General features: G+C 45.5%; 4 protein-coding genes across 4 annotated transcripts; all 4 read left to right on the top strand.

Moving 5' to 3' along the window:
• Positions 1 to 4,053: 4,053 nt before the first annotated feature.
• On the top strand, positions 4,054 to 9,859 carry LOC124660045 (glycine dehydrogenase (decarboxylating), mitochondrial-like; the record flags this gene model as incomplete). The annotated part of the gene is given in 15 exon segments (XM_047197843.1): positions 4,054 to 5,244; positions 5,406 to 5,651; positions 5,739 to 5,816; positions 5,909 to 6,009; positions 6,145 to 6,340; positions 6,422 to 6,547; positions 6,630 to 6,815; positions 7,496 to 7,609; positions 8,028 to 8,180; positions 8,508 to 8,696; positions 8,799 to 8,876; positions 8,957 to 9,082; positions 9,180 to 9,278; positions 9,420 to 9,537; positions 9,622 to 9,859. Coding segments are annotated over 15 exon segments (3,096 nt in total). The 3' UTR covers positions 9,717 to 9,859.
• Positions 9,860 to 14,336: 4,477 nt separating this feature from the next.
• LOC124664271 (calcineurin B-like protein 10) lies at positions 14,337 to 17,921 on the top strand. Its single transcript, XM_047201824.1, has 9 exons — positions 14,337 to 14,493; positions 14,584 to 14,803; positions 14,897 to 14,979; positions 15,617 to 15,676; positions 16,084 to 16,192; positions 16,273 to 16,325; positions 16,927 to 17,007; positions 17,125 to 17,237; positions 17,514 to 17,921. Exons 1-9 carry the CDS (start codon positions 14,464 to 14,466, stop codon positions 17,566 to 17,568), a joined length of 804 nt encoding a protein of 267 aa, XP_047057780.1. The 5' UTR covers positions 14,337 to 14,463; the 3' UTR covers positions 17,569 to 17,921.
• Positions 17,922 to 18,710: 789 nt separating this feature from the next.
• LOC124667117 (protein REVERSION-TO-ETHYLENE SENSITIVITY1) lies at positions 18,711 to 21,853 on the top strand. Its single transcript, XM_047204444.1, has 3 exons — positions 18,711 to 18,761; positions 20,017 to 20,375; positions 21,349 to 21,853. The coding sequence occupies exons 2-3, from the start codon at positions 20,070 to 20,072 to the stop codon at positions 21,766 to 21,768; spliced, it is 726 nt and encodes a 241-aa protein (XP_047060400.1). The 5' UTR covers positions 18,711 to 18,761; positions 20,017 to 20,069; the 3' UTR covers positions 21,769 to 21,853.
• Positions 21,854 to 22,367: 514 nt separating this feature from the next.
• LOC124663226 lies at positions 22,368 to 22,970 on the top strand. The gene has a single exon (XM_047200951.1). The coding sequence runs from the start codon at positions 22,368 to 22,370 to the stop codon at positions 22,968 to 22,970; it is 603 nt and encodes a 200-aa protein (XP_047056907.1).
• Positions 22,971 to 23,920: the final 950 nt, after the last annotated feature.

Below are 23,920 nucleotides of genomic sequence, written 5' to 3' on the forward strand. Positions count from 1 at the left end.
AAACAATATAAAATATTAAAATAACATTATATAAGATGCAAATATATGGTAATATGTAACAATAAAATGCAAAGTTCATGTATGCATTTTACATGCATCACATAGTAATTATTTTATAAGTTTTAATAAAAGTAAAAATAAACTATGGAAGAGTAAATGAGAAGGATGAGGAATGGAAAAGTTGGGATCGTCCTTGAGCATGTGTTGTTCATGCCAATGAAATCATTGCAAAGTCTATATCACTAAACCTCTTTCTACACTAAAACAAAATAAAAAGTGTTTCCTTTCTATACATGTTAGCTTCTTGAATAAAATGATTTCCCAATAATTACTATTGTTTCCATCTTGGTAGAAATTATCACATCATTTTTTTTGGAGAATTAACCATTTTGTAGGTATTGGAGTATCATGTAGATGAAAATATTTCTTTATTTGAGATGAGTAAAATGATATGATGAGAAAGAAGTGGAGGACCAGAAGTAGAAAGATGATAAGTTTGGGGATGCCCATGCATCCCCCTCTTCTTTCAAATATCTCAAGTAAATCATTTCAAACTCACGTTCTAGTTTTATCTTCATGATCCCTTTTGAATGTCTACGGGAACCATATTTTTTATTTACCTTTGATTTTTTTTTGTTTTTATTATGCATGCTTGCTGTTGCAAGATAGTTTATTTTTGGTTGATGTTTTTGTGACGGTCCAGTCTTTTAAATGGTGGACCTCATCGTTGAAGCATATGTAAGTTGGCTGATAGCATCTTTAACCAACCAGCCTCTTGCTAGCCTTTGAACCAATGAACAACTACCTATAAAAAGAAAACGAAAAGAAAAAAGAAAAGAAAAGAAAAGGAAAGAGAAGAAAGAAAAAGGAGAAAATAAAAGAAAGAAAAGAAGAAGAGATTGAACCCAATGAGTCGGCTAGTATGATGACACCAAAGAAAGGGCTAAAACTAAGAAGTGCCCAAAGACAAATTAAAGAAATGCCAATATACTCCAAAGGGGAAGAACCCCATCCACTCATAAGGTGTTAAAGCTAAGAAGCGAATACCTATCCCACTTCCAGCCTATCCTCTAGTCAACTAAAGATACTAGATACTTACTACTGTATGAGTCTTCTATGACTGTTTAAATGTTAAAGGACTGGAAGGATACGACATCCTTCCATTATTTGGTTTGCAATGCAAGCATGATAAATTACTTGTCAACAATTGAAGGAATCAAAGGTCTCAAAAACCTTGTTCATGATTCAATCACACCCGGTGTGAGAATTTAAAGAACAATGGTTCATGATTGTCATCATGTTAACTTGGTATATATTATTAGTTGTATACAAAGCATAACAATCATAATTACACACCATGAATATTAGTTGGCATAATCTTAACATTTAAAGAACAATGGTTTTGCTTAAAGTCTTGGAAGACATGGTTAATGAATAATGATCACTTGACATTGACTTTAAAATAATAACTATTGAAGAACATGTTTCTTAATGAACAAGAAGTATTTCAAACAAGGTTTATTGGTTTCTAGGGTTTACTATGCCTTTTGATTTGATTTCCTAAGTAATAATTGGTTACAAAACAAGATGGTTCATAATCCTCTAGTACTTGTAAGTTTTAGTTGAGCATGAACATATAAAGTGAGTTACTACATAGGGTTGCTATTATGGTTGATCACAATGATGTTATACTAAAGAATGGTGATTAAGGGTGAGGACATAAGATCAACAGATTAGGGTTTATCATTACTTGATCATATAAGACCTATTTAAAATGAGTACATGAGATGACAATCTCATTTACAATAAGGACTTGTATATCTCTAGTTTGAACATGAGCATGTATTTACTTGATAAAGATATATAAGTAGTTGTTAAAACAAGATGATCACTTCAATATTTTCCCCATGGTTTTACTCAGCCAATTTTTCCCCGTAAATTATCGCATCACCTTGACGAGTTGGACATGATTAACTATTGGCTTGAAATACATGATCTCCAACAATTACAAGCGTAGACTATCAGAAGTTTGTTGGTATAACATGTGACACGACTCCACACCAAACCGCAAGGCCATGGCGTCCCTCACATCTTCGGAAATTTGTAGCTGAGAGAAATACGAAAGTGTTCCATAATAAAACTTTTGGGCAATCGACAAGTGCCAAGCATTTGGCAGAAATCATGCCTGCAAGTATGCCTTTTTTATGATATTTTTCATTATTATATTTTGTGTCAAACCATTCCCCTTCATTTTGGTAGCAATCATGCTAGAGAGAGTAGGACTTTTGTGTGTTATTTTTCATTTTCATATTTTTTGTGTGTCAAACTCCTCCTCTTCATTTTGGTAGCAATCATGCAAGAGGTAGCAAGACTTTTTTGTGATATTTTTCGTTTTCATATTTTTTTTTGTCAAACCACTTCTTCATTTTTATCAAAGAGTTACCCACACAAATCAACCAAATGTATAACGCTTGCAAGTTTTTAATGAAAGCAAAGTTTCAATAGAATGTATGCCTTTTACAAGGCGAAACCACTTCTTGATCGAGAACCACACCCCTTCATTTTGGCATCAATCATGCTTGGGAATATGACCTTTTGGGATATTTTTATTTTCACATTCTCTGTCAAACCACTCCTTCATTTTTTAATCAAATGGTTACCCCCTACCATCATTAACCAAAGATTTTGCCGAAATTAAAGTTACAATACCATGTCCACCTTTCACAAGATGAAACCACTCCTTGATGAAGAACCAACCTATGGTTGGATGTTAGGAGGACACTGGTCCCTAGCCCACTGGGGATCAAACCTTCGGTTTAACATTTCTGTGTCTCATAAAGGTAGAATTTTAATCTTAGAGCTTACCTAGTCAAAGTTTAACATGTAGAGTCTGGTGTTGAGGAAAATGGTGAAATGTGGTTAAAGTTTTATTCTAGAATCAGATTTCTTTTTGTGAACTTTATTTTGTTTGTTGTTGTCATTTTCATGTAGTATATGGTTAGCCGTATACATATAGTCTGGTAAACTTGCACATGCAGCTGGCGTCGAAGAAAAAAAAAATCCCACCTGCAGCTCTGCCCAATCAAATCCAGCAAAGATCGAAAAAGTTGTTCTAAAATATGGGCAGGTTTAAGCAAGTGTGTTAATAGTCGGAGGTTGGTGGAACAACGACGTGCGGCCTCCCACCTCACGGGCTCCCAGAGATTCTCCCGCGGTAGGTGATCCCGACGAAGCGAACGTCCCGGTCTGGTCCACCTCGATCCACCAAACCCTCGCCGGCTCACTGACGTTGGGATTGCCCCGGTGAACCTCCGAGCGAAAAGCTTCCTACTCCTACGCGGCTCCGCCCGTGCGCGCGGCATCCCCACGTGTTCCGTCCTAGCGTCCTGGACTGTGGACTGGATCTAGCATACATACATCCCGGTGGCGTCGCCGTCGCCGTCGCCAGCGCCGCACCAGTTTGTCAGCTCTCTTCGTGCCATGCTCTGGCCGGGGCTCCCCCACCGGGCGTAACGGACGCCGCAAAAAATCCGGTCCGGCGGGCAGAGATCTCCCTGCCCTCACCACAGAAATTTCTGCGGCCGGAGTGGCGGATTGGGGCAAGGAAAGCGATAAGGTCCGGGCAGCTTGTAGCGGCGCAGGTCAGACGCGCGTCGTGCCCGCAGCCCTCCCTCACCTCCGCGTTCGATCGTCTTCTTCCTCCCCGATACCTCCCCCGCCCACGTCTCAACTTGCTCGATTCTGTGGCTAGACCTCTTATACCGGCCGCAGCTCGGCTCCTGGTCCATCCAAACGCCATCCTCCTCACCGCCTCCCGTTGCCGATGAGCAGTGTCAGCGCCCACGTCATTCCCTAACCTCTCTCTCGTGCCGTGCTCTCCACCTCACTCCACTCAGACGGAGCCCCCTTTCCTTTCCTTCTCTCAATGCGCCCGCCGGTATATAACAGCCAACCAAATCACTCCCCCTGATCCACGCCCACATCCGCTCTTCTCGTCAGGAGCGGAGGCCGCCTCCTTCCGCCACTTCCCGCTTCTCTCCCCAATCCAATCCGATGGAGCGCGCACGCCGCCTCGCCAACCGCGCGCTGCTGCGCCGCCTCCTCGCGGCCTCCTCATCCACCACCTCCCCCTCCCCGTCCCGCGGCATCTCCACCCTAGTCCCCAAGCCGGCGCCAGCCGGTCCGCGCCCCCGCCGCGCGCACCACCAGCACACGCCGTCCCGCCCGGTCTCCGTGTCCGCGCTGCAGCCCAGCGACACCTTCCCGCGGAGGCACAACTCCGCCACGCCCGCCGAGCAGGCCGTCATGGCCTCCGCCTGCGGCTTCAACACCCTCGACTCCCTCATCGACGCCACCGTGCCGGCCGCCATCCGCGCGCCGCCGATGCAGTTCACGGGCAAGTTCGACGCGGGCTTCACCGAGTCGCAGATGCTCGACCACATGGCGCACCTGGCGTCCATGAACAAGGTCTACAAGTCCTTCATCGGGATGGGCTACTACAACACGCACATCCCGGCCGTCATCCTGCGCAACCTCATGGAGAACCCGGCCTGGTACACGCAGTACACGCCGTACCAGGCGGAGATCGCGCAGGGCCGGCTCGAGTCGCTGCTCAACTACCAGACCATGGTGGCCGACCTCACCGGCCTGCCCATGTCCAACGCCTCGCTCCTCGACGAGGCCACCGCCGCCGCCGAGGCCATGGCCATGTGCAACGGCATCCTCAAGTCCAAGAAGAAGACCTTCCTCATCGCCTCCAACTGCCACCCGCAGACCATCGACATCTGCAAGACGCGCGCCTCCGGCTTCGACCTCAACGTCGTCGTCTCCGACGCCAAGGACTTCGACTACAGCAGCGGCGACGTCTGCGGCGTCCTCGTGCAGTACCCGGGCACCGAGGGCGAGGTGCTCGACTACGCCGAGTTCGTCAAGGACGCGCACAAGCACGGCGTCAAGGTCGTCATGGCCACCGACCTGCTCGCGCTCACCACGCTGCGCCCGCCGGGCGAGATCGGGGCCGACATCGCCGTCGGCTCAGCGCAGAGGTTCGGCGTGCCCATGGGCTACGGCGGCCCGCACGCAGCCTTCCTCGCAACCTCGCAGGAGTACAAGAGGCTCATGCCAGGACGCATCATCGGCGTCAGCGTCGACTCCAGCGGCAAGCCCGCGCTACGCATGGCGATGCAGACCAGGGAGCAGCACATCCGCAGGGACAAGGCCACCAGCAACATCTGCACCGCGCAGGTACGCACTCCTCCACCCGCTCACCACAAAATTGTCTCATAGCGACAGCACACTACTAGTTAATTATTTATTGTTTCTGATACTGTACCCTGGGTTAGTAGTAGTGGCCGAGCATATCTGTCATAAAATATACTCATTCATTACACTTTCCAATTTTATAGGCCTTGCTCGCCAACATGGCGGCGATGTACGCTGTCTACCATGGCCCCGCTGGGCTCAAGGCTATCGCCGACCGTGTCCACGGCCTGGCTGGTACTTTCGCCCATGGGCTCAAGAAGCTCGGCACAGTCACAGTGCAGGAGCTGCCCTACTTTGACACCGTCAAGATCACTTGCGCCGATGCCAACGCTATCGCTGAGGAGGCTCGCAAAAACGAGATGAACCTTCGCGTTGTCGACGCAAACACGGTTCGTTTTCTGCTCATGCTTTCTGTTGCACTACAACCGACTTATACTATGTGCGTTGAGCATTAACTTTGAGTTTTGATGTTGCAGATCACCGTTGCCTTCGATGAGACCACAACCTTGGAGGATGTTGACAAGCTGTTCAAGGTGTTCTCTGGTGGCAAGCCAGTAAGTAGTCGTTTCCATCACTGCAAAACCCGCCTGCTTGATGTGAAATTCTTTCGCAACATTAAATGATGTTCTGTCACAAACACTTTCAGGTGGGCTTCACAGCTGAATCCATTGCACCTGAAGTCTCAAGCTCCATTCCCAGCAGCCTTGTGCGCGACAGCCCCTACCTAACTCACCCAATCTTTAGCATGTACGTATGGTGCTTGCATCTTTGTCAGGATGTATTAAATTAAGCTGAAATTATTTGTCAGGTTGTATTAAAATAAGCTGAAATTATTTGTCAAGATGTATTAAAATAAGCTGAAATTATTTTGCGGCCTTGCAGGTACCACACAGAGCACGAGCTTCTCCGTTACCTGCACAAGCTGCAAAACAAGGATCTTTCACTGTGCCACAGTATGATTCCTCTTGGTTCTTGCACCATGAAACTCAATGCCACCGTCGAGATGATGCCTGTCACTGATCCCAAGTTTGCCAACATGCACCCATTTGCCCCTACTGATCAGGCTGCAGGCTATCATGTAAGGACCAATTACCATTCATTTCGTTTCCAATGGCAGACTGTCAATAATAAGAAAAATGACCAAAATTTTTCTATGAAGGAAATGTTTGACAACTTGGGCGATCTGTTAAACACGATCACCGGTTTCGATTCCTTCTCTCTGCAACCAAATGCTGGTGCTTCAGGAGAGTATGCTGGACTGATGGTTATTCGGGCCTACCACAGGGTATGCCTTGATAAATATGCTGTGCTAGTTCTCTTGCTTTGTTGAGCATTCTTTGTTTACAAACCATATGACGAAAATGCAGGCAAGAGGAGACCACCACCGAAATGTCTGCATCATTCCTGTCTCGGCACACGGCACCAATCCTGCAAGTGCTGCTATGTGTGGAATGAAGATTATTACTGTCGGAACTGACTCCAAAGGTAACATTAACATTCCGGAGTTGAAGAAAGCTGCTGAAGCAAACAAGGACAACCTGTCTGCTCTGATGGTACTGTTTCTACGCTCTGCTCGTTGAGAATTTATCACGGATTCTGGCCTCAGTTATACTCTTGCAGCTGAACTGTTCATTACTAAAGTTCAATCTAGCACTCTTAATAAATAGGAAACATTCACTATCGTGTTTTATGGCAGCTTCTAATCTAGTACCAGCATTAGTCAGAGTAAAAGTAGCAAGAATCTATACTGCCTCTTTTGGTGGTTCAGATTTCGGTGGTGTAGAATAATTAATCAAATCGATGTATGTTATAGTATCTAGCCGCACAATTTGCTGAATTTTGACTGGTCTTTCCCTCTAATGATTCTTGGTCATATATTTATTAATTGGCATATAATGGATGAACATGTCCAAATGCTTTATGTTATGTATTGTTGCTTTAAAGCTACGCATGGTTGAAGAATAAGGGAAACTTTTATAACGAAGTGACTAAGAGTAACTAATCTGGAACCAGTTCATTGAGTTGGAAGTTTTTTTTTATAGATATTTGTACTCCCTCCGGTTCATATTAATGAACTCTACTTTGTCTAAATTCGTATGGATCTAGTTAAGTTTTTGGACTAGATACATGTGTATCTAGACAAAGTTGAGTCATTTAATATGAACCGGAGGGAGTATTATTTTTTCCCGGTGCTAAGAATAACAGAATGTTACATGATCACCTCGTTCTTCAGGTTACCTATCCTTCAACCCATGGAGTCTATGAAGAAGGCATCGATGAGATATGCAGGATCATTCATGAGAACGGTGGGCAGGTTTATATGGATGGGGCCAACATGAATGCTCAGGTTAGTTTTCTTTGCACGTTGTTATACCACTTTGTCTACTTGTTATTTATACATTTGCTCCCGTCAATTGTTTTATACTAATAGACTGGAACATTATATGTTGGTCCACAGATTGGCAACACTGTAATATATCTTTCCAACATAATGGTGAAGTTTACTCTACAAAAACTTAAGACTACAAATTGTACTATATCTGTTTTATCTACTTTCCATTTGTTTTCATCTTTTAAAAGAATTCTGTTTAACTTGTACTTGACCAGTTATGCATGCTTAGATCTAGTCTAGGTAAGAAAATATCAAGCTCACCTAGACATAGTTGAGAAATTGCGACGCGGTAATTTCAGATATTCCATACTATATATTGATGTTCTAAGAGCCATATAATCCTTTTTAACATATAAAAGTTGTGTTCTTACAGGTTGGGTTGACAAGCCCTGGTTTTATTGGAGCAGATGTTTGCCATCTTAACCTTCACAAGACATTTTGCATTCCTCATGGTGGAGGTGGTCCTGGCATGGGTCCTATTGGTGTTAAGAAGCACCTGGCACCATTTTTACCATCTCATCCAGTGGTAGGTGTCCTGAATGTTTTATGCTGTCACTCCAAAATAAAATTCTAGCATTCAGATTTCAGTCCTAACAAAATAACACCCATTGTCTAATAGTTTAATTTGAATAACATATGAGCTTGATATTAGGAAGTATATCATCTCTTTGTAATCTTAATTTGCAAGCTTTAAAATATTAAGTTTTCGGTGATGATGTATTAACTACTCAAGCAATGCTTTAAATGTCAAGTACTATAATCAAAGGAATCAATCATGTTTTTTTGCTTGACTTCTCGTTTCATTTGAAAGAAAATGCAACTACATTATCAAACTAATCCGGTTATTCCTTAGATCCCCACTGGTGGCTTTCCTCTCCCTGAGAAAACCGACCCTCTTGGTTCCATTTCTGCTGCTCCATGGGGATCTGCTTTGATTCTTCCAATTTCCTACACATACATAGCCATGATGGGGTCTCAGGGACTCACTGATGCTTCAAAGATTGCGATCTTGAATGCAAACTACATGGCAAAGCGTCTGGAGGTACTTGAAGTTACTCATGGTCACATTTGCATACCCTTTGCCACAATTTGTATCTATAGTTAAACTACTTCTCTAACTGTTCCCTTATGATGAACTTTGCAGAAACACTACCCAGTTCTTTTCCGTGGAGTCAATGGAACTGTTGCCCATGAATTCATCATTGATTTAAGAGGGTTCAAGGTACTTGTCTGAACTACGTTAGCAATTGAACCTTGCGTTTATCCATTTCAGTTCTCTGACTAGATATGGATTTTTTACAGGCGACTGCTGGTATAGAGCCTGAGGATGTGGCGAAGCGCTTGATGGACTATGGATTCCATGGACCAACCATGTCATGGCCTGTTCCAGGCACACTTATGATTGAACCCACTGAAAGTGAAAGCAAGGTAAGAATGTCCAACTTAATCTATTGCTTGACTTTGCACCAAACCGTTGGTTTTTTCTTTTTTTGCATTAGCTTACTGCCACATAATTGTCTTGTAGGCTGAACTAGACAGGTTCTGTGATGCCCTTATTTCCATCAGGGAAGAAATTGCACAGGTAGAAAATGGCGTAGCAGATGCGAACAACAATGTCCTGAAGGTAATCTACTCCAAATTGTCTCAGTAAATAACTAAAACATTTTTCCAACAGCATGAGATTTTGGCTGAACCGGCTGGGTGCATGCAACTCAATACACATGAACAGGGTAGTTGACATGTGTTTGCCTGTTATATTACACAGGGCGCTCCCCACCCACCCCAACTCTTGATGAGTGACGCATGGACTAAGCCATACTCCAGGGAGTACGCCGCATTCCCTGCGGCGTGGCTCCGCGGTGCCAAGTTCTGGCCAACAACATGTACTGATAACTCTGAATACTTCGCGTTACTTACATCGTTATTGTTGAGATGCAAGCTAATAATCCCTGTTCTACTATTGTCAGGTCGTGTGGACAACGTGTACGGGGATCGCAACCTCATTTGCACTCTGCAGCAGGCATCCCAAGTGGCAGAAGAAGCTGCAGCTGCTACTGCGTAATCTTCTGATGATGACGAACCTGGTGTGTGAAACAGTGTAAAGAAGTTGCAATGCTTCCTGTAGGAGGGAAGCATGCTTGCTTCTTAATCTCTCATGTACTGTATATATTCTCCTCAGATGCCACCTTCTCCTGTATTTCTGTATCCTCATTGCCTCCACATTCCCATCTAAAAGTGATATTAGCTATATTGGCTAGCTTTTAATACTCTTCTCTGAATACAGGAAAAATAATTGAGATCTGTTTTTGTGTCCTGGCCATATACGTATAAAGAAAGAAAATCTAGATTATGAGCTTGTGTGATCTGCTGTAGATTATCAGCTTGTGTGATCTGTTGTAAAATCGACGATTTGGTCGATGCGCGGTAGCGGAAAGTGATAATTTGGGCAATGTTTGTTGAGGCTGGTGAAGTCGATACACATGCGAAGAACTGTCGTATCCTTCTTTGATATCATTACTGGGTTAGCTACCCACTTAGCTTCCTTGAGTTCGCGGATGAATCCAGCCTTGCGGAGCCGATTAACTTCTTTGTCGATGGCCTTGCACTTTGCCTCCGAAACACGGTGTAGTGTCTGCTGGACAGGTTTGGCTTTGGGGTCAACGTTGAGGACGTGCTCAGCGAGTTCCTTGTGAATACCTGGCATGTGGATGGCTCCCATACAAATATTTTCCAGCGCTCGCGGAGGAACTCGATGAGCGCGCGTCTTCCTATGCGATAGTGAGGTCAACCGACGTGTTGATTGTTTTCTTCGAGTCGAAGGGATGCACTTGATGCTTCATTGGCAGCATCAAACTCGTCGGTTTTTGCGTTTCGATTATCAATAGGTGGCTACTTATGATCACACATACTTGTGATCGGTGAGTACGTTCTAATGAATTGAGCTCCTCCTTGACCCCGAATTTGGAGGCGATCTTCTGAAAGTCTTTGTCGCAATTATCGGACCGAGAGAAACTTCCACGGATAGTGATTGTGGTCCCGTTATTGCCTAACATCTTGAGTTTCAGGTACGCATAACGGGGGACTAGCGTGAACTTGCGTATGCTGGCCTCCCGAGAATAGTGTGGTAATGTGATTCCCAATTCACTACTTCGAACTCAAGTCGTTCTTTCTGAAGTTATCGGGTTTAGCAAAGACAACGTCCAAGGAGATCTTGCCGAGAGAGTATGCGGGCAGGACCATGATGATGTCGTGAAAGCCTATGTCGGATTCTTGCAGCATGTCGACTGTAATGCTCATTGCTTTTATTGTGCTTGAGAACAAAAGATTTAAGCTGTTGTCTCCGTCCATGAATACTTTGCTCATAATAAATCCGTTAATCTGTGCTTCGAGTACGAGGGCAACGTGATCTGGCCTAGGAACGGCCATCGGATGATCGGCCCTGCTGAATAGAATGCTATGTTCAGACCAGCTGGGACGTTTGCCATGGCGATTTCCATGAGATTTATCTCTCAGCGTGATTTTTTTTAGCTCCCTCTTGGAAACGCCGGTCTTGTGGATCATATTCACTTGTCCCAGCGGTGTAAGGAAAACTTCAGCCGACACGCGAGGCTGATCCTGCTGCAGCGCGGGTGGTTGAATGGTTGCGGGTGCATCTCGTGTCGTCGGGTGCGCTTGTGTATTGGAGCCGGATCTCAATGTGTAGCACAGCTTCTGAAGCTTGAGGAACTGCCGACAATCTTAGAGCAGGTGAGATGCATTCTTAATATTTTCTTTCTAGTCTACGTAGGCGTGCAGATAACATGGAGCGCTTAGCTGCTCCATGGCTGACAGGTCGAGCGTCCGTGGAGGATGGTTCTGTCGGCTGCTTCCAGATCCGCTAGGGCTGTTATCCAATAATCATTATACTGTTCGTTGCACTCGTCGCCGCGCCAATTAGCATGACCGGTGGTAACCATGTTGGTGCAATCAGTTGCTCCGTAGTTGAGACCTCTTCTCCTCTTTCGGCGATCCTGTCCGCTCCCTGAGTTATTCGGGCGCCTTTGCTTACTCTCATCGTCGTTGTTGCGTGGGCGGGGTTTCCGCGCGTGGTCTTCGCCATCAGCCCAGCTGTTGGTGGTCTCCATCATTTTGGTGATGGACTTTGATAGATTAGCTGCCAGCCGACGTTGATTGAGTTCTGATTGCTCTCTGACGAGTCGAACGCACCTTTGCGTTGCATCCCATTCTATATGAGAGACTAAGATGGTAGTATTGGTGTTGCTATCGTTAGCTTTGCCATCATGTCATTGATTGTTCCCGACGTGCGCAATGTTCTTCCACGAGAGCTTTGGTTCCGTCCTCAGAGTCGAAGGTAACACATATCTGATGCTGCGTCGGCCGTGCTGCGGACAGAGGGATGTTGTCATTGCGCTCGTCGATGCTTTCTTCGTCAGAGGAGTACATGATGCCGCACACGAAGGGAGGGGCCTCCGAACCGAGCTCGTGCTTGGTATCACAGTCAAGGCAGTAGTACGACGTCAGATCCGATGATTCAGAGTCATCAGACCCGACGTACATGGTGGACATAGTGCGGCATGATGATGATGATGGTGAGGCCGGAGCCGACGTAATCGACAATAAATCAACCATAGTTGGTGATGAAGCGGCGGGCGCGCCAGTCAATGAAGTCACAACTATTGCAGGACCCAAAGTGATCGGGTCCGGGAGCCGCAGAACGCTACCAGCGCTGATGTTGAGGTGGACGCTCCCGAACGTCATGTTCATCCCGCCGCGCAGGCCTGAGAAGGCTGAACGCGACGCGGAGGCGTGAGGGGTGAACTCTAAGGACCGAAACGGATCGAGCCCTCTAAGATCGCTGACGATGGAGCCGATGGTGATGGCGATGCCGGTGAAGGTGTAGCTGGCTCGATTGGAATAGTCGACGAGGTGTCTTGAACTAGCAGGTTCCTCACAGATCGGACGACGCCAATTGACCCCACCATGAGGGGCTTAGGGTTGACGGAATCCTGCAAGTTAGCACGAGCATCGTATACCAAACAAACATGAGACGAGATTTACCCAGGTTCGGGGCCCTCTATGAGGTAAAACCCTTACTCCTGCTTGTCAGATCTTGATTTATCGATGAAAAAGGTTACAATGGGGCAACCGATAGACTGTGTTATGGTGAACTCGCCGGAAGACAAGGTTTCTAGGGTTTGGTGTATGCGGGACAAGGTAGAAGGATGATCTCGATGTCCTCCTACAGGCCCTCTCCTGGCCTTTATATAGGAGGCCAGGTTCCGAGAGTCCTGCTCGGATTCAACTATGTTACAATGAGATCTAATCTATCCTATCCTTATTCGACGTTTCCTCGCCTTGTCCATCAAGAATCCGCCTCCTTCTACCTTTCCTCCATCGCAACCAACATATTGGTCCATCTTGGGAAACGGTGATCTTCATGGATCCCTTGTTGGGCCAAAGGAGGTAGGCCAATGTTGGGTACCCGAAGGGTAATGCCCACATCACTCTTTATAGGGGGAAAGCATTGGCTGACGGCAGTGACCACGACATTGACGATGCTGCAGGCGCCAATCTCCTTCTTCAAGGTGACTTCGAGATATAATCTCCCATCCATGATATGCTTTTCTCTATGTGAAAACCCAAAAGCTTCGGCTTGGGTGGCGACAACGCCCCGACATCATCTCCTCCTTGGAGGTGTCACCTTGAGATTGCAAGGTCACTGCACGAGGTCAACTGCGGTCTGTTAGTAGCTGATAGTTGCTTTGCCTTCGCTCTGCTCCCCTGGAGTTGTATGCTTGGCAACGTGTCGACGCCCTCGAGCCTGGGTGAGAGGGAAGTGCCCCCCTCTCCGGAAGCAGCAGCCTCCCGGTGATCAAGCTGTGTTTCTCGGGCATGCCTGATGGCACTGACACATTTTTTCACCGCCCCTTCGTAGGTGTCATCTACTGACAATTTGGGTCTTTGCGTTGTGGTAGGTGCTGTGGAAGCAGTGGTGTTCGTGGGTGGCTGCATAGTGAGGCGGTAGTGCTCACAGTCTTCCTCAATTGCATGTCAATGTCTATGCGTGCTCAGAGTGAGCTGCTCCACCTCTTGACAGGTGCAACACCTTCAATCTGGGGCGAGAAGGCATAGTGCTTTCTTGGGAGGTGAAAACAAGTGACATTGCGTCTTGGCTTCCTGGTAGTTGACAATAGTGTGAGTCCTGGGGGCGATCTTCATTCGCAGACTTCGGTTCTTCCTCGATCAAATTACAGAGCGGGACAAGGATCTTGATGCTCAAGGCTGCACTTCATCTTTTTATTTTTCTCTCTGCTTGTTGGCTAAGTTGTTTTTTCCTTCTTTTTTTATCGCGTGGCAAACATAATCAGCCATATACAAATCTTTTTTTTGAAAACAGACAATACAAATCTTGATGATATACGAAACATGCATGTAGTCAATTTTTTAATTATTTATTTATATAGTATTAATTTAAGGTCGAAGCTTTTCGAGCTTTTTTATCTTAAAGAAAGCGACCGTGGGAAATGCCGAAATCCGAGTACCTATCACTTGACAGGGAGGACGTGCTGCCGCGGTGGATCGCTCAATGATTGGGGACCCACTGGACGGCACAAATCCAACTCGGCCACGCAGATGGCTAAACTTGGGCCAGAACAATTGGGCGGACACACGGATCTCCCAATTCCCCTCAAACACACCGACGGCCGCGCGCAGATACGTGACGACCTCGGCCACCTGCCCCGGCGACCGCCCCCGGCGAGGAAGAAGACGCCCCGTCGATCGATGGTTCGCTGCCAGCTGCTCCGCGCATGGACTCCTCCGGCTCCTCCGACGCTTTCGTAATTCCGCCGCCTCACCGCCGCCTTTGATCTGACCGCGGCCAATCCTCTTAGTCTGACCCGGTCCTTGTTCTCGGATCGATGCGTCAGGAGTCGAGAAGCTCGCTGACGCTGGGGGAGCTCGCGTGCATGGCATTGTTCCCGCTGCTCGCCGTGGTGGACGCGGTCGCGCTCGCCGCCGCGCGCTGCTTCCACCAGCGCCCGCCGCCGATGCTGTCCTTCGTCGGCGCCCACGCGCGCCAGCGTGCCCGAACCAGCGGCCGCCTCACCTTCGGCGAGCTCGCCGACCTCGCCCACGAGTCCCGCTGCTGTAAGTACGGCTAATAATTTGTTCGGTTGCGTGTCCTCCTGTATCTCTATATGTGTGGCCTGAGGTGGCTGTGGCTTGTGGTGAATTTGGCAGTCTCGGTCAACGAGGTGGAGGCGCTGTACGAGCTGTACAAGAAAATCAGCTGCTCCATCATCAACGACGGACTCATCCATAAGGTAAAAACTCATCTTTTCTTTTTAGCCTGCCGGTTCAGTTTATCCTATCTATCCGTATGAACAATGCTGTTAGATTTCGGATCAGTCGAGCTTGTCTTTCCCAAACTGCCTTGCTGTCATGGATGGCAGCCCCAGAACTGTTCAACGATTGGGGAAGATCAAACATGAAATCTGGGAAATGGTTCTCCAATTTGTTTTGCAAAAAAAAAGTCCTTTGTCAATTAGGATTTTCAGGTTAGTACTATGATCAGTCCCTCAAAAAAACTAGTACTATATGATCAGGACTAGCTTCCTTTAAGGACTATAAATATATATTTAGAAGGACTTGGTAGTTTACTCACTAGTTTACTGGTTATTACTATGCTTGATAACAGCAAATGCTCAGGTGAAAATGACCCTAGTGTTCTTATAGACAACCTGAAAGCTAATAAAGTGTAGCAAGATTTTGTCGGGCATGGACAGTAGGACTTCCGTTAAAGATGTTGACTTGTGATTAATCTAGAATTTTATAATGCTCTATTAGGCAATAGGAAGATGTTTTCCAGGTAAAGGAAGTCAATACATGTAATCAGTGTAAGAAATGTTCCCTTTAACCTTTTGTTCGTCCCTAATTGCTAAGACTATTTTACATTTTTAGGAGGAGCTGCAGTTAGCATTGTTCATGACACCGTCAGGGAAGAACCTTTTCTTAGATAGGGTAAGTGCAAAAGTTGCTCCCCCACTCATGTCGTTTAAATATTCTTAGAACCTTTTGCGTATGGAAGTCTAATTCAGTTGTTCTTTTGTCCTGTATCTAAAAGTAAGACCAACTAGTCCTACTTGACAAAGATTATTGCTTTATTGTCATTCTTTTAATTGAGCTTGTATCAAATACTATTTAAGAGCTTGAAGCTAGGGAGCTTGTGTTGTGGAGTTTATTTCTTGATGAAAAATACTGTATGTCGTAACTTTCTAACTGTTTTGTATTATTTGCTCTGAACAGTCCTAATAGGAAGTAAGGAACTGCAGTGCATATGGTCTGAAATTACCATTCAATGTCCGCACAACTGTATTCTATCCTGTTATTACTGAGTGGTTTGAGTATGTATTTTCTTCTCTATGTAGGTTTTTGATCTTTTTGACGAAAAGAAAAATGCCGTTATTGAATTCGAAGAGTTTATCCACTCAATAAGCGTGTTTCATCCAAATACTCCAATGGAAGATAAAATTAATTGTAAGTACGATAAAACTGGGGATAATCAAGAGTTTTTCACTTTATAAGTTATATCTTCAATTGATGATTTTTTTTTCTAGTTTCATTCAGATTGTATGATTTGAGGCAAACTGGTTTCATTGAGCGTGAAGAGGTATGTTTCATTGGTTTGTGTTTTCTGTGATTTTTATTGTTGTGCTAACATTTAGTACTCAAGATTTTCTTCATTGCCACTCCCAGCCCTATCTGAGCTTGGTTGCTCCTCATGATTTGAGAGTTCAACCGATGCACCATTATTTCTGCATGCATATTCTTCAGTTGCTTGGCTTCATTGTCCTCGAACAAGCTTTCGCCTTGCTTTATAAATAAAGCTACACTTTGGATTTCAACATAAACCTCAACTTGAGATGTTAGCATAGTAGAATTCCCCTGAAATGTCAAAATGAGCCTCACCATGGGTCATGAACTTTGTTGGCGCTTTTGATTATAATTACCTTGGGTATTTCTCTTCTCCCAGAAAGCAAGTTACGGCTTCGCAATTTATGTAGTTACCTGTTTTTTTTTTTAATATAGAAATAGAGTGGGGAACTGGTGATTACTAATACGAAAACTCGATACGAACTCACAATGCACATTTAACTGTTCCCTGCAATGGAAGTCTTGAATATAATAATGAATGACAAAATAAAGTCAGGCTTGTTATGTGGCATGCTCCAAGTTGGTAATTAAAACTCCAGATCTCTGTTTCCCCACAGGTTAAGCAAATGGTTGTTGCTACTTTAATGGAGTCACAGGTTGAGCTGTCTGACGAGATTGTGGAAGCAATACTAGACAAGGTATCATCGATGTCAATATTACTCTCACCTCAGTCTATTATGTTTGGAGTTGCAAACTCAGTAATACTCCATGCTTGGTAGTTCTGACTGAGTTATGTATGTTGTATTCTTGTCTAGACATTTGAGGATGCTGATACTGACAAGGACAACAGGATAAGCAAACAGGAGTGGAGGGCTTTTGTGTTGCAGCATCCATCTGTTATAAAGAAGATGACACTGCCTTACCTCAAGTATGGATATGCTTGTGCTTAACAAATTTCATCAACTAGTCTTTTCTGGCTGTATTTTTTTTTTTTTTTGTATTTGCACAAACCAGTACTTTCTTTCCCTCGAAAAGAAAAATACCAGTATGCTAGAAGCCTAGAGCGCAGCAGCATGGAATGTCGCCACTGACTAAAGCTTCATCCATGCATGCTAATGTTATATGTCCACGTATCCCTGTTAATGATCTATTGTCATAGTGTGAATGGCTAACATAAAGTGTTTTTTTTTTTTGGCTTTACCAGGGACACTACATCCACTTTCCCCAGTTTCGTTTTCAACACACAAGTTGAAGACTAATTCAACTGCTCAGTCAACTTTCAAATACAAAAGGCTGCTTTGTCGGAACAGAAAATGTGGATTCTCCAGGTCTATGAAGTACGTGCTGCTCTCAGAAGAAACATCGGGGATACTACAAGTAAATAGAGCTGTGCCCACCTGTTGCTACTGCAGTTCGAAGAGTTCAGTAGATTGGTACTCTATCTGCTGCTGGAGGCTGGCAATTTCAGTACTCGCCATTGGTTAAGCGTCATGTGTAGCACATTGATTCGTTAGATCGCCTTCCCTTTGTATAGACTGGGAAGCGACAAATTATAGAAGCATTCTATTGATTAGACTGGATAGGTATTCTTGGGAGGTTTTTGTTATTTGTCTCAACTGACGGGTGATATTTTCACAGATGATCATTTCAGTGGGGTTCAGATAGCGTGAACATTGAGTAGGGGAACTGTGATTTGCAAACCCCTGTTCTCGCCTGCTGTACTTTTAAGTTTTTTCAAAAATTGAGAAATATTTCATAGACATGGGTTTGTATCTTGTGCACCTACAATGTTTTTTCATCCAAAAATATGACAGTCATGTGGCTAGCAAAAAAAAAAAAAACGTGAAAAGCATAGTGGTATTCTCTTTTTTTGCAGTCACTTATGGTTTTACTTTGGGATGAAAAATTTACATGCGTAAGATACAACACAACTCATCACAACGTTTTTGTTCACATTCTTTTCGAACTCTAAAAGGACGATAATGTTGCATGTTGTATTTTTTTTTAAATATGATTTTTTTTTCACAGGCATGAATTATGTTGTATCTTTTGCTATCTTTTTTTTACTTGTCAGAAATGCATCTTTTGCCATCTGCAAGTTGCAATAGGTCTTTCCCGCTGGCGCATGGGCCAGACCTTGCCAGCGACCAAGTTGCCGGCAACCAACAAACAAACGCGGCAGGCTGAAGTAAAGCTTTGTGCCGTCCGCGATGCGTGCGCCTACCATTTTCGCCGCGCCCATCCAGTACAGACTCGAGGTGCATGCACCTTCCCCTCCCTCCTTTCTCCACTTTCCTCTGCAACTGCGCCTCCCCTGCTACTCCCAACTCTCTCAGGCCAGCCTTCACCTATACGGCCGCCAGAGGTGACGCGTCGCCGCCCAATCTACCGGAGCCCCACCCCCCTACGTGCACACCAGATCGCGGAGGACCCTGCCCGCCGATATTCTCCGGTGAGCTCTCCTCTCAGTCTCCGCTACTCCTTCGATTCCATTGGTTCGTGTACTTCGTCGGGCGCCTGTACTTTTAGGGCCAGTTTAGGAGCTTTCATTGCTTTTCTTTTGCCTACTGACTGGCAAAACTGCTATACTACTAGATTCTGAAATGGAGGTGATTGCTTTGCCATTCAGCCCCTTTTTCAATATCGTATCGAATAGATATTCGCGCTTCGAGAACTGGCCAATGGTCTGCACCCACGCAGACAGTCACCCGAAAACTAGCGGTAGCCATTTAGTATCAGACGCAGTTTATAGCCATCCGAAGAATGCATTTTTTTTCATGAATAAATAAGGTTCTCGCCCCGCTGGAGCTACTGCTCCCTGCAATCTGCTCCTGCATTTTGTTTGTGCATTTCGTCAAACGGCTGGCAGAAGCGACGGGAGCAGGTTGCTTTAGAATAGGGGGAGGAGGCGTGGCTCCTTGACATTTGACAAGCATACTGTATCACATTTACTTTAATTAGTTGATAGGTGTTCCTTTCCTCGACAAGCTGATCTTGTGTTCTACAACATCTCTTCTCCTACTAAAGAGATCAGCTCATGAAATGTTTGACACCTAAAGCGTTGTAGATAGACACATTTACTTTGTTCGAGTCGTATCTTTGTAAGTCTTAAGTGTGAACATTCATGCTTATGCTGGCTAAGGAGGTTTTGATGTACCAATTTATTATAACAAAATTACCCCCTGCTCTACCCTGCAATACTGTGGCTATCTGTTTTGGGCTTGAAAATGGCAGACAGTGCGAAGCCGAAGACTCAAGTTGCTACTGAGAATTTGCAATGATGGCTGTCACTTGAGAAATTATAGTTGTCATTCTCTTGTTCATATCTTAATGTCCATATTCAACATTTCTTAGCCTCAAGTTCTTATATGGATTTGCAATGGTGTTGAAGTACTACTCCATTTAACTGTCCTCCGGCTCCCATGCGCATTGACCAAGGAAGAACTAAATCTAAAAGAAAGTTAATTAGAAACGTCCGAGCATGTCCCAATTAAATGACATAGTACAAGCCTACAACCACTCAACCTCTTCCAATAAATTAAATCATTGCATTATCACCATCAATCTTTCCTCAATGGACTATTATTTGAAACTAAAATCCCAAGGCTGGCGACAGTAATAGTGGAGTAATGTGAACTGATTATAATTCTTCACCTTTTTTTTTGTCCAAAAGTGTCGAGGGACCTAATTTTATTTGTTATTTCCAGCAAAGGTCGACATGGTCATGGGATTCTAATTTGTATAAGTTCAACAAGCATTAATGTTAACTGAAGTATTTACCACCATGGAGATTCAAGCTGATTTTGATGTTGAAGATATCAGATCAAAGAATGAACTGCAGGAGTTGTGGCCAGTTGGTGAGATAGATCCAAAGAGAGGGAGATTCCCTTGTTGCATTGTCTGGACTCCTCTTCCTGTAGTTTCATGGCTTGCTCCCTACATAGGGCATGTTGGAATCTGTCAGGAGGATGGGTCTGTCCTGGATTTTGCTGGATCAAATTTAGTGAGCATGGATAATTTCGCATATGGTTCTGTTGCCAGATACCTCCAGCTTGACAGAAAAAAGGTATATCTGATCAAACATACTTGCCCTACTTTATTAGTCTAGTCTGCTACCCCGTAGTAAACTTTTCAGTTATTTATACTTGATGGAAAATGTCTACTGGTTAGTCTCCTATGTGACATACTCCATTGCTGACATAGTTTACTTGTAGTACTATTTCATTTTGACATGTAGTTTTTGTGTCAGTAACTCCTAAAGGATCTGTGAATTTGTGATGCAACTAGCTTTACTCTTCTGACATGCCGTGCATGAAGATTTTCCATTTTCTAAGCAGTAAATACTTCTTTTCTGTGGGAAACAGTAAATATTAACACATTAATACCTATTAGGCTTTATGTTAACACATAGACTTGGTATTTGGAATCTGATACAAATGGGCTGGGAAGTGGGAACACTGGATGTACGAGTGAGTGTCTGGCTCCTGCCTGCTACCACATACAGAGCATGGCTGTAGGCATTTTGAAAATCGTATCATCAGACTTAGTATTTGCAATCTGATACAAATGGGCTGGGAACACTGGACGCACGAGTTGTCTAACTCCTGCCTGCTAGCACAGACAGAGCATGGCTGTAGGCATTTTGAAAATCATATCACCAGACTTAGTATTTGCAATCTCATACAAATGGGCTGGGAACTATCACAGACAGAGCATGGCTAGGCATTTTGAAAATCTTACCATCACTTTCATTTTTTTTTTCTGCCAGTTTTATTTATAAATAGTTAGGACCGCATTCTGTAGGTAACCTCTCTTGTTGACATGGGAGAGAAAAATGCACTACAAGTGGGACTTAGATGGGATTCCACTTGACACTACATCTGATCATCTATATGGTGAAAATGCCTATGTTGTTCCACAATCTTGTCAGTCTATTATCTGTTGTTCTTTCGTGCCCTACTTGCATTTTTTTTTCTTTCAGCACTTTCCTTTCAAGTTGACGATTGTTGTTGAAATATTCTTGCTTTGTTCATGGCCAGTCCTGCTTTCCTTCTAATCTTGCGGCGCATGTATGTGAGTGTTCCTACAAGCACGCGGAAGTGGGAACAGCAACATCATGGGACGGCGCCCTACAACTTGGCACGAGACATTTCCAGCACAAGTACTACAATCTGTTCACATGCAACTGCTACTCATTTGTGGCAAACTGCCTGAACCGGCTTGCCCACGGTGGCTCGGTGGAGTGGAATGTCTTGAACGTGGCCGCTCTTGTTTGGCTCCATGGCGAATGGGTGGACAAGATGTCTATTGTTCGGTCATTCGCCCCTTTCGTAATTGTGTCGTGCATTGGCATTTTAATGGCTGGCTGGTCGTTCCTAATAGGGATATCGGCATTCTGTTCTCTTCTGATAGGGTGGTTTGTCTTTGCTGTATACTGCTCGAAAGGTTTGGTGTGCTGAGTATAACATTGCGACTGGATCCGGTGAGAAGTTGTGGCAATAACTCTGTAGGCCATTCATCCGTCCTCATGATTATTCTTGTGGAGCGCCTGCTAAATGTTGAACAAAGAGTCCAAAATAACAAAATGAAGCTGCGTCGCCCTTTTCTGCTCTTACCTCTCCAAGCTATGAATGATGTATTCATTCAGAACGATTTTCATGGTTTTCTCTGTTGACCATTCTAGTGTCGATGCAAAACTCTGGCCATGGGCAGAAGAGCTGGTGCTCTGAAAATGGCGCATGTCGACGATCAGATATCTTTGTTGGTTCTCTCGAGGGGTCCTTGATCAGGTTGTCACGGACTAGAGTCTACCGATTCGTGTGCGTATATATAACAGACTAACGGCCTATCTGAATCTTGCCGCAGAACGTACCTGATAGGGATGTTTTGAACGAAAATAAAACGAAGAGATATTTACCACACATGACGGCTCAAGTCGGCAAATATACCTAGGCACCTAGCTAACATCTTCAACGTCGATCCAGCCAGAGACTCGACTCGATCATCAAAGCCACGCAAGAAAAGTAGCACGCCTCGCTCTATTCCCGGCGTGCTTCCGATGGCATCCAAGGATGATGACGGCGGTGGTGCTTCCCGGGCCGCCGGATCCGACGACTGCGGCTATGGGTGCTGCATGATAGGGGTGCTCATCTACTGGTCCTTATGGGTCGTCTTCGTGGCCCTGCCGCCGATCGACATCGACGCACTGCTGCCTGGGCTCCGAGAGCTTGACGGCTCTCCATGCGCCCACGACAAGCCGACGACGTGCTCCGTGGAGTTTCTCGGCGCCAGGGGGCTCGAGCCGGCGCTGGCCCCGGGCGCGGCATCCCCGGCCTTCGACCTCGTCGTGCACGTCGCCAACGGACACTTCTACGAGCTGCGCCACGGCGGCGGCGACGTCGTCGTCTCGTACGCCGGCGTCCCGCTCGCGCGCGGGCGCACGCCCGGCTTCCGGCTGCCGGCGGGAGAGGCGGGGCGGTGGGCGGTTAACGCGACGAGCGCGGGGCTGGGGATGCCCGCGGATCTGGGTCGGCTGATGGCGGCGGAGCGGAGGTGGGGCGTGGCGCAGCTGGAGATCGACGTGGGCGTCGCATGGCAGTCCTTCACCTGCGACGCTTTGGTCGATGGGCAGCCCAGCTCGTCAGCATGCAGGCTAGCTTAGACGCTTGACGTGACGAGCTCTTTTTCTTCGGTAGGTTTACATCGTGCCACGGAAGGGCACGCAAGATGCAGCAACTTATTACTACCTTGTATCTGCTCCTGCATTTGTCATTAACATAATATTTGATAACCTTTTTCTGTTTATTTGTCTCCCCATTTTCCTCATGATGTTGTAGCAACAAGGCTGACCGTAGAAGCCTACCAGAAATTGGATTGCCAGTTGAAAAGATAAAAGACTGAAATTAATGATCGAATCGAATGGATGGAAATGTACATTCACTTGTACACCCAATGTGATGTAAAGCTACCCTCAAAACAAAAAATGAAATGCAAAGCTTTGGAAACCGCCTCTTACATTGTTGGCTGTTTACGGGGATCGAAATATGCGTCCGTTTTGGACTTAAACCTGGGTGGCTGGGTTATACATCCATGTTTAAGTTGGAGTAGAAGACCATTGAGCCTCATGCCGTAGTTCATCTGCACACAACGACCTTTTTTATTTAAACCAGTCAAGGCTTGCCATCTAATAGAGAAGAATAGGTGGCCGGTTTATTAACGGGAAACCGGCCAAAAACCGGTACAAACACCCTCGCGCCAACTGTCGTGGAGCACGACCGTCACGTGGGCACACACAACCACCCTGGCAACCCACATGAACTGCACAAACACCACTGAAGCGAAGATCATCGTCGAGGTTGCCGACCAGCGTCATCGTCATCACTCTGCAGCGACTCCGACTTCCCCGAAGAAGCGACCAAAAAGAAGACACCGTGAAGCGCAAGCCGGTCAACGCCAAACAGGTGGCTCCTCGTGAAGGGACCGGCTTGGACTCTGGTGACGAGCTCCGGAGAGGCGATGCGCAAGACCCGCGTCGAAGAAGAACTTCACCCGACCGCCCCTTGCAGGTCATCATACGCCGCTCAAATGAAGATGCTCGGAGAACATAGCAGC

Source organism: Lolium rigidum, chromosome 6 (genome assembly GCF_022539505.1).
Source record: "Lolium rigidum isolate FL_2022 chromosome 6, APGP_CSIRO_Lrig_0.1, whole genome shotgun sequence".
Classification (NCBI taxonomy): Eukaryota; Viridiplantae; Streptophyta; class Magnoliopsida; order Poales; family Poaceae; genus Lolium; species Lolium rigidum.